Genomic DNA, 13857 nt, shown 5'->3' on the forward strand with positions numbered 1-13857 from the left:
CTCTTAAATTGCAAAAAAAAAAAAATCAATTAATACCTCATCACGTGAGTTGTTTCAAATATTTATTAAAGCATTGCACAAACTCGCGTTTTTCTTCCACTTATATATTTTATGCGAATCTTACTTTAAATAGCATTATTATTTAAAGTCTTTGCAATATTTATAAGTTTATTTTAAGATGGCATTTGAAGTTTCCTTTTGTGTAAATTATTATATTTTCTACCAATTTCATTCTAAACAGCATTTTTATTTAAAGTCTTAGCAACTTTTGTAAGTTTTATTTTAAATGGCATTTAAGATTTTCTTTTATGCAAATTATTATATTTTATCTAAATCTCATCTTAACGCAACATTCTTATATTTTTCCTTAAAAAAGCGACATTTCTTTACCCTCTTTTTTCTTAAAATTTTAAGCATTTTATTTAGCATTAATTAATTAACCTAAGTTTGGTCGGACAACCGTAGTTAACGGATTCTAAAGGATGCCTAACCCCTTCCCTTTAGGATAATAAAGAACCCTTACCTAGAATCACATTGGTTAAGCAGACTATTAACAGAGGTTTAGTTTTAACTTTACCTTAGTTAACAATTAGGTGCCCTAATTCACCTTAAAATAAATTAGGTGGCGACTCCTTAAAATTAAAAATAGGAATCTCCAATATGTTGTACTCCGCTTCAACCCGGTTAAAATGGGGTATAACAGCTTGGCGACTCTGCTGGGGACTTCTAGGTTCTAACCATAACAAACTTAGGTTAATATTTAATTTGTTGGATGTTTGGTTGTTTTCTTTATGTTTGCTTTTATTGTTGCCGTGTTTGTTTCTTTTATGTTCTTTTAAGTGATTGCTTTATTATGTGAAATTTTCTATGTAATAATATGTTACCGCTTTCCTTAATTTGGCATTCCGTTCATATTTTCTCCACTTCTGGAAAACTCACACTATCACACGTACACACGAGGTGTGTTTTGCGCACCCGCAAATATTTCTTCGTAGAATCCAAATTTTAGGAGAGTTGGCGTATGCGCGGGGTGCCCGAGTAACGGGGACCGCGTAGCCTTCTCACTCGAGTAGTCCGCTCGGGAACCTTGTGTCATAGGAAGCCAACTCCTAGTCAGCCTAAGATAAAGCTAAGCCAAAACCCTTTTAGAAACATGCACAGACCTAGGAAGGCTTAATACCCAAGGCGTATTAAGGCCATTAGTCAACCTCGTCCAAATGTCCAAGTGGGTTCATGACCCCAAGCGACGCTTATCATGTTATGTGTGCATTATTTGAAGTTGATTGGGCCAAATATCGACCATTGCTCTAATTAATTAAACTTTAGGAGGGTGGGGTTTTACTAACCTTTTTGTGATGCAGATAGCCATGAAGAGCGCAAGTTTTGAAAGAAGCTTGGACACAATTGAACTTAGCTTATTTTTTTAGGGATATTTTTTTTTTTTCTTGTTTGGCATGTAATAAAGCTTAAAAATATTTATGTATTTCATTTTGGGAATAGACTCGTTTAATTAATTAAAAGAGCAAATGGGATGACATATAATGGCTCTTTCATCTTTCAAATATACGCTAGGCCTACCTCGGGCATAAGGAGGTCCCCTACGTATTAACACGCGTGGCTGTTATTTTATATACTTGAGTTATAAGCTTTTAAGATGCGTGCTTGCTTGCTAAGTGGTTTACTTGAATTCCTTTAATATGCTTGCTTTTGAATTCATTTGCGATTATAACCTGATGCCAAGCTCATTGCTTAAATTTATTTGAAGGCTCTTATTTGAATTTATTTGTGAAAAGTTATTACTTGATAAAATACTAACATCATCTTTGTTTCAGAAGAAAAGTAAAATTCATATTTGCTTTGCTGCACAATTGTGTATTGTTCATTAATTATTTTTGCATCATCTTCACTTCAAAAAAAAAAAAAAAACTATTTATTCCGCGGTTAGCGCACTTTCGCCACTCTAGAGCACCTTTAAGATCGTTCGCATTCTTAGCATGACTCCCGACAAATTTCTAATCGTCGGAGGAAATTTCCTAATTTTCGCATACATGAACTAGCCTCGAAAATCCTTAAAGTTAACTCTTATCATTCCAACTTTGTTTTAATAGGCATTCTCTTATCGTTATTTGCTTAGTTACTCAAATCTATTAGTGTCAAACAATTTGTCTCGCATCAAACTGCAAATTCTAGAGCTTTTTGTGTCATTCTTTTACGGGTATGATCTTCTGTCTCAAACGACGAAACATTTGACCCGTTAGCTGCATGCCTCGTAGAATCCATTTGCACTCGGTTTACATCATGGAACTTTTACTTTCCAATTCTATCATCTTCAGCATTTATCGTTTCTTCTATTGGTAGATGTCCAAATTTATTGGTCCAATCTATCAAATGGCACTTCTCGATATTTGTTCGATTTTTGCCATCAAGTTGTTCAAGAATGACTGTTCAAGTACCTTGCTTCTGCGGAGCCTTCGCTGAGTCAATCGCGTCATTCTGGGTCGCTGAAATCTATCTTCGCGCACCCATTAATTTCAATTTTTGGCATGCAAGTCGAAGGACAACCTCATAGGTCTCCTCTCCTTAACATTCTGCAACCCGCCAGTGCCTCGTAACTCTCGGGTATATTAAATTCAATTGTCTTGCGCCCGATCAATCATGATCTTCTCTGAGCTAATCTCTTGCATTATTTAAAAAAAAACTTTTTACACACCGCCCGAACTACGTTTGACCTGATTTCCTGTCGGATACAGGATACGTAGGCAGCCTATATAAGGCCCGGTCTTCTTTACTGCAAATTTTAATATTCCCCGAACGAGGGAGCATGAAACTGGGACAATTTTGGAATGCAACCCAAGACATCTTCTCAAAACGTCCTAAAACTGGGACAAATTATATATAAAAAAAAAAAAGGGAATTAAAATAAAAAAATAAATAAAAAATGTATGCCAAAATTGGTAAGAATTAACTCAGAACCGAGCTTTGGCGTTCAATATGAGTCAACCTTTCTTCAAATGGCATGTTCTACTCCAATGTAGTTTTCTTTTCTTCCGATTCATTCGCAACCGTCAGAGCTAAATAGCTGGTGATTCATTTTCGTCCATTCGTTTCCTTTATATGACTCAAGTCATCTCTAATCTAGAGCCTGCTTAATTAGATCACGAACTTTAAATGGGATATATATATATATATATATATATATATATATATATATATATATATATATATATATATATATATATATATATATATATATATATATATATTATTTTGGGCATTTACTTCATGCACTAACATTTTATTTTGTTTGTAAAGTTTACTTTTCTCTTTAAAAGGTTGTCTGGCATTGAACATTGTTTTGGCTGCGAATCTGCATTAAGGACGAGATACAATGGCAAAAAGATTTGAATCATTCAACACCGGTATGGGTTTGGTGCAAGAACAAAACGATAGCAAGGGAAAGGTGGTTCGAAAAAATATTGTAGCCAATCTGGGAAATACCTTAAGCCTTCTTCCTAACGCAACCTCAACTTCTAGCAACGTTTCCTTAGCCATTTCGCCTCACTTAGATCCTACCTATACCATTCCACAAATGCCTTCAACCTACACTCCCGATCAAGTAGCGATAATTCCTAATCCTCAATTTTCCATAACCACCGCTCAATTCGAGAAAAGTAAGAAAAACGAACTGGCAATATCCCCATACAGAAGGCTTGGAAAGGAAATCAAGTCGCTTTACCATGAAGATTTGGGAAAAGAACTTCACAATTTGAGGAAAGTCATTAATGAAGAGTTATGTTCAAGGAATTTCCAGATTTTGAAGTATGAAGATTTGTGTGTGCATCCAAACGTTGAGCTTCCGTCAGGGTACAAAATACCTAAGTTTAACACTTTCAATGGGAAGGGAGATCCCGTCGCTCATTTAAAGGACTATTGCAGCAGATTAATTGGTATTGGACATAATGAAGCCGTACGAATGAGATTGTTCATTCAAAGTTTATCAGGATCAGCACTCTCTTGGTACACTAAACAAGATTTTAGCAAATGGCTTACGTGGGAAGATATGGCCCGCGGATTTGTAAAGCAATTCGAGTTTAACAATGGAGGCGATCCGCACATAGCCGATTTGCTCAGAGTAAAGAAAACGCCACATGAGTCTTTCCAAGAATATGCCATACGATGGAGGTTAAAAGCTTCAAAAATACATCCTCCATTATCCGAGAGGGAATTGATCTCAACCTTCATCCAAATTCAGGAAGACTTATATTATGATAAGTTGCTCAGAGCTTGTGCACACAACTTCTCTGATTTGATTAGGGTTGGTAGAGAACTAGAAAATGCCATTCAAGAAGGAAGAATTATAGATAGCTCAGCAACACAAGACGTTCACCAAACCTTCCAAGCGAAGATACTAGGAAATCTGCAAAGTGAAATGAAGGAAAACCAATTTGCTTCCACAACTATGCATCAAGCGCAATGCCATAAAAGTCACCAAATTTTTCAATCTTATGCCACCATGCAATGTCCTCATCAGCAAAACTCCCAGCAAGGCTACCAACAACTGTTTCACCAAGCACAATCAAGCTCTCAATATCAAAAGAAGAGGAAATCCTTCTGCTTCACTACTCTAAATGAACCATTGGCAAATATATTTGAGAGGTTGAGTGCTAAGGGTATTCTACAACTAAAGGAGGGATTTATACCTAAGCATCCACCGCCAAACTTTGATTTATCTAAGAGTTGTGCTTATCACTCAAACATCCAAGGACATGACATTGAAGAATGTCCAGCGCTAAGATTTAAGATTCAAAGCATGATTGAAAATGGCAAGATAAAGCTACAGCTAGAGCCTTCAACCGGTAATATTGCAAACACAAAGACAATTGTTGTTAAGGGTGATCCATCGAAACCGGCACCAAGGCATTTGAAAAGAAAGCGTGCAACAAGTCAAGCAGACTGACAGGGACATCATCTCGCCACTTGAGAACATCATTCTCCACATGCCCATCTCTAGGAGTAGCTGCTATTTTGTAATCTTTTCTAGACTTTCAATGAACTACGGTCGACCTGATTCCTGTTAGTAGCAGGATATGTAGGCGCCCATGTTGGGCCCGGTCTCAATAAATAAAAATTTCAATTTCCCCCCATAGTCGGACTGGAGAAATTTTGCAGACGGCTTATCCCAAGCCATATTCACATAATCAGATTTCCGCAATGGCATAGCAACGAGAAGCACAGATTCAAAGCCAAAGCTTCAATGTTCAACGCAAGGCAACCACTTCCTTTTATACTAACAAATTTTCTTTGAGTAACGCAGAACCGATTTTTAGCTACTCCTCAGCGATAATGCACGGCATACGAATCTTAGCAACAAGAAAACCTCACGAAAGTCATGAAGCAAAGGGTGATTCAAGGATGATTCAAAATCAACACAAATTTCGAAACTCATAATTTTCTTTGAGCGCAGGAATTTTATTCATGGAAACATTTTAGCAAGGTGAAATATCACCAAGGCTTCCAGTTACGAAAGCCAAAGTATGCTTACAGCTTTGCAGGGACTGCGCATCGAGCGGTTTGAATCTTCCTATAACACGCACAAACACTATTGCTTTAAATTTCCCGCACTACATGCACTACTATTTTAAATACCACGCACTGCATATGCACTATTGCTTTAAATTCCCCGCACTGCATGCACTACTATTTTAAATACCACGCACTGCATATGCACTATTGCTTTAAACTCCCCGCACTGCATATGCACTACTGCTTTCAAATGTCCCGCACCACACAACATCATTGTTCGCAAACGCACAACATTTGGGTTCGTCCACCCTAAAATAGGATACTTGGGTTCGTCCACCCTAAAATAGGATATATTGGGTTCTTCCACCCTAAAATAGGATACTTGGGTTCTTCCACCCTAAAATAGGATATCGGGTTCTTCCACCCTAAAATAGGATACATCAGGTTCGTCCACCCTAAAATAGGACATGTTGGGTTCTTCCACCCTAAAATAGGATACTTGGGTTCTTCCACCCTAAAATAGGATATTGGGTTCTTCCACCCTAAAATAGGATGCTTGGGTTCGTCTACCCTAAAATAGGATACTTGGGTTCTTCCACCCTAAAATAGGATGTTTGGGTTCTTCCACCCTAAAATAGGATACATCGGGTTCGTTCACCCTAAAATAGGATATATTGGGTTCTTCCACCCTAAAATAGGATACTTGGGTTCTTCCACCCTAAAATAGGATATTTGGGTTCGTCCACCCTAAAAAAGGATATGGGGTTCGTCCACCCTAAAATAGGATACTTGGGTTCTTCCACCCTAAAATAGGATATCGGGTTCTTCCACCCTAAAATAGGATATCGGGTTCTTCCACCCTAAAATAGGATACTTGGGTTCTTCCACCCTAAAATAGGATACTTGGGTTCTTCCACCCTAAAACAGGATACACGGGTTCTTCCACCCTAAAATAGGACATTTCGGGCTCAACCGCCTTTCATATGTTGCATGGGCTGCGCACTGCCTTTTGCATCGTTTCATATATTGCCTGGGCCATGCACCGCCCTTTTAAATTTCCGCATAAGGCTGTGCACCGCCTTTCACATGATGCATGGGCTGCGCACCGCCCTTTGCATCGTTTCCATATATTGCCTGGGCCATGCACCGCCTTTTTAAATTTCCGCATAAGGCTGTGCACCGCCTTTCACACGATGCATGGGCTGCGCACCGCCCTTTGCGTCGTTTCCATATATTGTCTGGGCCATGCACCGCCCTTTTAAATTTCTGCATAAGGCTGTGCACCGCCTTTCATATGATGCATGGGCTGCGCACCGCCCTTTGCATCGCTTTCATATATTGCCTGGGCCATGCACCGCCCTTTAAAATTTTCGCATAAGGCTGTGCACCGCCTTTCATGTTGCATGGGCTGCGCACCGCCCTTTGTAGTTTCCACATAAGGCTGCGCATCGCCCTTTGAAAAATATCTGCATAAGACATCGCACCGCACCGCACCTGTCTTATTATTATTTTCAAATGCCCTGCGTGCGCTCGCAGCCGCATTTAACCGCACTTGTATCACTTTACTTCAATATTTATTTGTTAGTAACTATTTTTATCTAGTTTAAAGTTTCGCAGGAGCTTTAGCGCAACGTGGAACTATTTCTTCGGCAGCGAACTGGGGCAATACGTCGGGAAGGATAAGCAAACTTCCGACAAGGGTCAATGATCTACCTCGAACACTCGACTCCAATTTCAAATTTTCCGTTTGCATTCCAGCACACTCAATTTTCAGAGTTCTATCACAATACCCAGTGTCATCATAACTCGACACTGGGACAATATTTTGCAAAGATGGGCACCAATCGTAATTTGCCAGTCATAAGTGTCGTAGTCATCCCAGAACTACACACGGCCTGATTCTCGTGCAGCCCGAGATATGTAGGCGATTCAGAGACCGGAGTTCGGCCGTAATTTTATTTACCCTTAGACCTCCATAATCCTTTAGCCGGGACAAAATTGGCTACTAAGTCAACGTCTTTGCCCGACAACTCTTTTCATTCATTACCGGGCAAAGAGGGACAAGTTGTTGACACCCAATTTTGTCCCACCTTTCCTCCAAAATACCTATTTCGCTGCTAATATTTTGGCAACTTTAAAAAATAATTATTTGCATTTTTTACTATGATTAGCTTTTATTAATGTCGGCATTTCATTATCCTGTCATTATCTTTTACTACCGTCATTACTACCATTATTATTATTACTATTATTATTATTATTGTTATTATTATTATTATTATTATTATTATTATTATTATTATTATTATTATTATTATTATTATTACTATTATTATTTTGTTACTATCATTATCATAATTATCATTTCAGCATTTTTTCACCATCTTACGCACACGCATCGCATTTATCTTCGCATAATTAGATAACAACATTTACTTACAGTTTAATTTCAAATATTATTGCACGGCTATTGCAACATCATATAATTTTATTACCCGAATCTTAACAATTACGCATTTTCGTATTAGGTGATATTTTGTCACACTCAGTACATCGTTAATCAAAATGGGTTTTTATTTAAATTTAGAAGCCAAACTATTCCTTACACTCAGTCCGTATTTTTGATTTATCGGATCCCAAATCAAAGCTCAATCAACTCATAAATATTTTTGACCAGCCCATATTTTGTCCCAAATTTTTTAGATCAGTCAATGTTTTAATTCACTAGCCCATTCTTTAAATACCCGGTCCAAAAATCGACCCATTCCACAAATGGACCGGGTCAGACCCATTCCCATTCAAATATTTAGGGTTTCCCTTCGTTTTTCCCTTTCTTTTCCTTTTCCTCCGCCGCACCTCCCCTCTCTCCCCTTTCCACTTTTCGCCCATCACTCCTCTGTCACCACCATCTCCGACCCATCTCCTCTATCACCACCACTCCGCCTTGCCCCCCACTCCTCTCTTTCACCGTCATCGTCTCCCCCACGCCACTGTCAACTCCCACATTTCCACTACCCTTTGTCCCCCACGCGTCTATTTCCTCCCCCCACGTTTTCCTCTGTCACTCCACCTCTATCTGTCCCACCTCCCTCTCTCTCTGTCATCTTCTGCTTCCTCTTTCCATTTCAAGGAGTGGTCCAAATATCTATCACCAAGAATTTGAAATTCGAACGAAACCCTAGAGATTCCTACTATAAATACTCATTTTCGTGACCCATTTGAGGGAGTTCTTTTTGGGGAGCCGCCGGAACCCCTTAAAAAAAAATATTTACATTTTTAATCATTATACCTCCGAATATTCATTTGAAGCATTAAGTCGTTTAGTCTTTTCAATTCTGCTGTTGCCTTGAATTCGAGTGTGGATTGGAGACTTAAAACCTAGTTCGCTGCACTCGAAAAAGGTAAACAACTCTTCTTTAGTAGTTTAATTCCAGTCCCTAGTAGTCTAATAAGTATTTGTGTGTTCAACATGTTAGTGGTTTGAGTTGGCTTAATTTCAGTTTAATAGCTGAACAGCATTATGTACGTCCTTGTTTTAATTATTTTAATTTCGGTTTAGTGGTTAATAATATTTATAGGTTCATGTCTTAGTTTGGTTTAGTTTTAGTTTAGTAGTTTAAACAGCACCTATATGTTTATGCCTCAATCTGGTCTAGTTTAATTTTGGTTTTTTTTCAGTTCCCCTGTGGCTGATTGTCTTGTTGTCTGATTATGCTAGATCTTCACTCACGTTTAGTTAATATATATGATTAGTCTACCGTTCAGTAATTCACTAATCTTGTTTAGCTTTAATTAACCATGTTTGTTTAGTGCGATTGTTTGGTCTGCCAATCAAGTAATTGCCTAGCTGGGTACATTGCTATCTTCAATCTGAACTAGGATGGTTTGTCGTAAGTTTCTTTCTGTAAATGATTAGTTACATGTTTGGGCGATTTGCTTACAAATTTTAGCTTTATCTATGGTTGGTTAAATCCTAAAATAACTTAGGAGGGTTCTGTATAAGCACGTATCTATGGTTGTTTAAGATTGCTTTGCATGCTTGAATGATTAGTAACGCTTGAGGTTTACATCTTGATTAACTATATTTTGCATCTTTTACTCGAATGAAATCATGTACCCATGTATGCACCACTAGTTTGTTCATTTTCAGCTTAGCATGACATCACTAAAATTCTGTTTGGCTTATTAGGGGGTGTCATGTGACTGTTGACTTCAGCATAAACTCATATGGTCTTGTTTAGTTAAAAATAGTTGACGAATGTTTTAACAAGTTTAAAGGGGACCCTAAGTTCAAGTCCAGTATTCTGCATACATATAACATCTCTCAAGTGAATTTTGTGTGTGTCTTAAGGTGCATTATTGACTGATTAATGCTGAAATGTTAGTTGCATGTCAAGAAGTCCACTCTCTGCTAAATTTGCCCCTGTCTTTACCCACTTCTGCATATACTGTTTGTTTCTTGAAAGTGTTACACGAATCTGTTAAATGCATATTCTTCAGAAGTACTTAGCCTAAAAAGTGTTGGTATTTGCTACCCTTAGGAAGTCATGCCTTCTCAGTTCCTCTTGTGACTATACGAGAGTAAATCATTTAGTGTGAATGCTTCTATGTTGAAAAAAAAAAGAACTTGTCAAATACTTGATTACTCATATTCAATTGGTTCTGCCTAATACTCATGATCGTAGCTGTTTTACATACATCATGCCGCACCAAATTAACTGTCTTTGTTTAGTTTTGCTTCACCTCTGTTGACTACTTTATCTGAGTATTTGCTATGCAATTGTTTGTTTTTAACTACGTTATGCTGACTTTGTTTTTTTGGCAATGCTATTCAAGAATGAGAGATATTGATGATGGATTATTGTTTGTGTTCTTCCAATGTGATAATAGTATTAGCTGCTCATTCTAAGTTACATGTTCATTAGTTACACAGATGTATTGAGATTTCTCTGTTTTGAAATCTCAAGTTTAAAGCCTTTTTATTTTTCTAGAACCTGCCTTTATTCCTTTCTGATCTGTTTGGAATTTATATTTCACATGTCTAATCTTATACGTTGATTAGATACTAATCCTTCTTATCTTTCTTTATGCATGACCTCGCATATGAGTCCGAGGGACTTGTCTTCCTCCGCATTCGGTGTTGGGCTAAAAGCCCAACGTAATCTCCCTCGCATCAACTCTGTCCGCGAAAAATCAAAATTCTGGGCCAAAGTCCAAAAAAAAAAAAAAAAAAAAAACAGCAGCTGCAGTAACCTAAAATGACTGGGCCAAAGCCCAATTGTGGCCTGGTCGTAGCAGCCTCAAAAAATGGGTTGAGCCCATTAAATTATATCTATTCCTTTATTTTATTTATTTTGTGCATCTAATTTGTATTATGTAACTAACCCTTTACTTTGTTTTTTTTATTAACTTAGACGAATTTTAATGAATTAGTAGTTTTAGTTTTAGTAATGGGTAGTCAATCTAAGGAAAACTCATAATTAGTTCCGTAAGTTTCATTTTCTTCTTATATATTGAGGTTATTTGTAGTATTTATAATATTTACTTTTAGGATAATTGATTTTCTATAGCATGAAATTCATATTTTCGAGTCAAAGGAATCATATTTTATTATCTTGGGAATTTTAAAACGTCACTAACACGCAAATAGGAACCACAGAATATTCAGTAGACATCCTTTAAGGTTTATCCAAATCATGCATATTTTTAGCCAAATGTAGTTAATAAACATAATCTTGTTTATACTCTTAAATTGCAAAAAAAAAATCAATTAATACCTCATCATGTGAGTTGTTTCAAATATTTATTAAAGCATTGCACAAACTCGCGTTTTTCTTCCACTTATATATTTTATGCGAATCTTACTTTAAATAGCATTATTATTTAAAGTCTTTGCAATATTTATAAGTTTATTTTAAGATGGCATTTGAAGTTTCCTTTTGTGTAAATTATTATATTTTCTACCAATTTCATTCTAAACAACATTTTTATTTAAAGTCTTAGCAACTTTTGTAAGTTTTATTTTAATTGGCATTTAAGATTTTCTTTTATGCAAATTATTATATTTTATCTAAATCTCATCTTAAAGCAACATTCTTATATTTTTCGTTAAAAAAGCGACATTTCTTTACCCTCTTTTTTCTTAAAATTTTAAGCATTTTATTTAGCATTAATTAATTAACCTAAGTTTGGCCGGACAACCGTAGTTAACGGATTCTAAAGGATGCCTAACCCCTTCCCTTTAGGATAATAAAGAACCCTTACCTAGAATCACATTGGTTAAGCAGACTATTAACAGAGGTTTAGTTTTAACTTTACCTTAGTTAACAATTAGGTGCCCTAATTCACCTTAAAATAAATTAGGTGGCGACTCCTTAAAATTAAAAATAGGAATCTCCAATATGTTGTACTCCGCTTCAACCCGGTTAAAATGGGGTATAACATCGATCACATGCTGTTAGGCACCAAGTGTCATGTTACGCCTACGCCATGGTTCGGGGTGTGACAATAAATTAAGGACTTAGTATCAAAGAACAACTCTCGCACTCACAAAGAAATGCACATGTATGCACATAGAACCATAGGCTTGACCATTATGTACATCTCTACTAATCAAGTGCGCTCGAATAGAATCAAATAGGACTTTAACGAGTTGTAGTGTTGGCTAGGGGAGGGGTAGGAAAAATATATAATAGTGACTTACACTTCCCTAAGCACTTTGTACTTTTAGACTTTTTCACCCATTATTTTCAAATCTTCACTTTATTTTTTAGTCCTCTCCTCATCAATTATTTTCAATAGTAATTCTCATCATATCAAGAATAATTCTATTTTTTTTTCAAGCAATTTTTTTTCATGTCACATTCTTTTTAAGAGGCATTTTCATCACTTTGCAATATCATTGGTCACCATTTTTCACTTGACCATCCCTTTTCTTTAGAGTCAACAATTATATCACAGTCTACGCTACAGTGCTCAAGGAAGCAGGGTACAAAAACTAGGGATTCAACATATGGGTCAAGGGAAAAATACGGCTAACAAATGAATGGCTACAGGCTCAAAGGGCTAACTAGTGGTACAATTTCTAAAAAGGCTAAAAATTTACAAGACATATCAAAGAAAGCTTATCATCATCTTACGAAATAGAGCAACACTCTTTATTTCATTCAATAACATGCAGGACAAGTTCTAGATTACAATGCTAAACATGGAATAAATGTAGAAATCCTCACCACATGGAACAAATCTCAATCAAGATGGATATATTCTACTCTATGGTGAACCATAAAACAAGAATAAGGTACATATATAGCCACTATCTTGAGCCTAGGTGTCAGAAAGTCTGCTATCTTTTTCATTACTCAAGCACTCACAAGAAAGAAAGTAATACTCAAGCTCAGGCCTAAATATGCTAGTGTCACCCCCCCCCCCCACCCCGGGAAAGGATTGAGGTCATAAGAAAACCAAAGGGGGAGGATGATGTATGCCGCTAATGAGAAAAATAAAAGGACAAAGTGTCACGCCCCGAACCTGGGCCTGGATGTAACACGGCACCCGGTGCCTAACTGCATGTGACCAAGCGAACCTACTGGTTGGCTGAATCAACATGTGATATCAAAAACATAACTGAATGTGGAAACAACTAAACACATGCTGATATACTAAAGGTCTGACTGAAATCATAATGCGGAAATACTTAGATAATCTGAAATATCTGAATGTAGTCAACATGGCTTAAACCAAAAAAACTGAACAACTGCCAACAAGCTAACATAATAAATATCTGACTATCTGAACTGTGTCTATGAAGCCTCTAATGATTACAAAAAGGTAACTGTCTAGAAAGCTGTAAGAACTGCATGACTGATATCGCCCTGAAGGAAACTGGGGCTCACCACAGTAGCTGATACGAAAACTCCTAAGTAGCTGGATCGTCAACCTGTATGTTGTTACCTACATCGCGAGATGGAAGCCCCCAAGCAATAAAAAGGGACATCAGTACATTTGAATTGTACTGGTATGTAAAGCAACTGAAACAATAAAATACTGGAACTGGAACTGAAACTGAACTAAACAGGAAAGCAAGAAGTTGAAGTACTCCCTGTTCTGGATGAAGAATCACCTGTAAAACTGTAAATATAACTGTGGCCTGGGGCCCAAATAATGTGCACAAAAACTGTGGCCTCTGGCCCAAGCAATACGTATGCATAAACTGTGGCCTAGGGCCTAAAAATACAGATACAGGTGTTCAACATTAACAATTTACAAAACTGAGACTGGCTATAGCTGATAGCATGATAACAGTTTTTTATTATGGGACTCATGCAAATAACT

General features: G+C 37.0%; 1 protein-coding gene across 1 annotated transcript; it reads left to right on the top strand.

Annotated features, from left to right (window-relative positions):
* The first annotated feature begins 3388 nt into the window (after nucleotides 1-3388).
* LOC132615570 (uncharacterized) lies at nucleotides 3389-4957 on the top strand. Its single transcript, XM_060330181.1, has one exon. It carries the CDS (start codon nucleotides 3389-3391, stop codon nucleotides 4955-4957), a length of 1569 nt encoding a protein of 522 aa, XP_060186164.1.
* Nucleotides 4958-13857: the final 8900 nt, after the last annotated feature.

Source organism: Lycium barbarum, chromosome 1 (genome assembly GCF_019175385.1).
Source record: "Lycium barbarum isolate Lr01 chromosome 1, ASM1917538v2, whole genome shotgun sequence".
NCBI lineage: Eukaryota > Viridiplantae > Streptophyta > Magnoliopsida > Solanales > Solanaceae > Lycium > Lycium barbarum.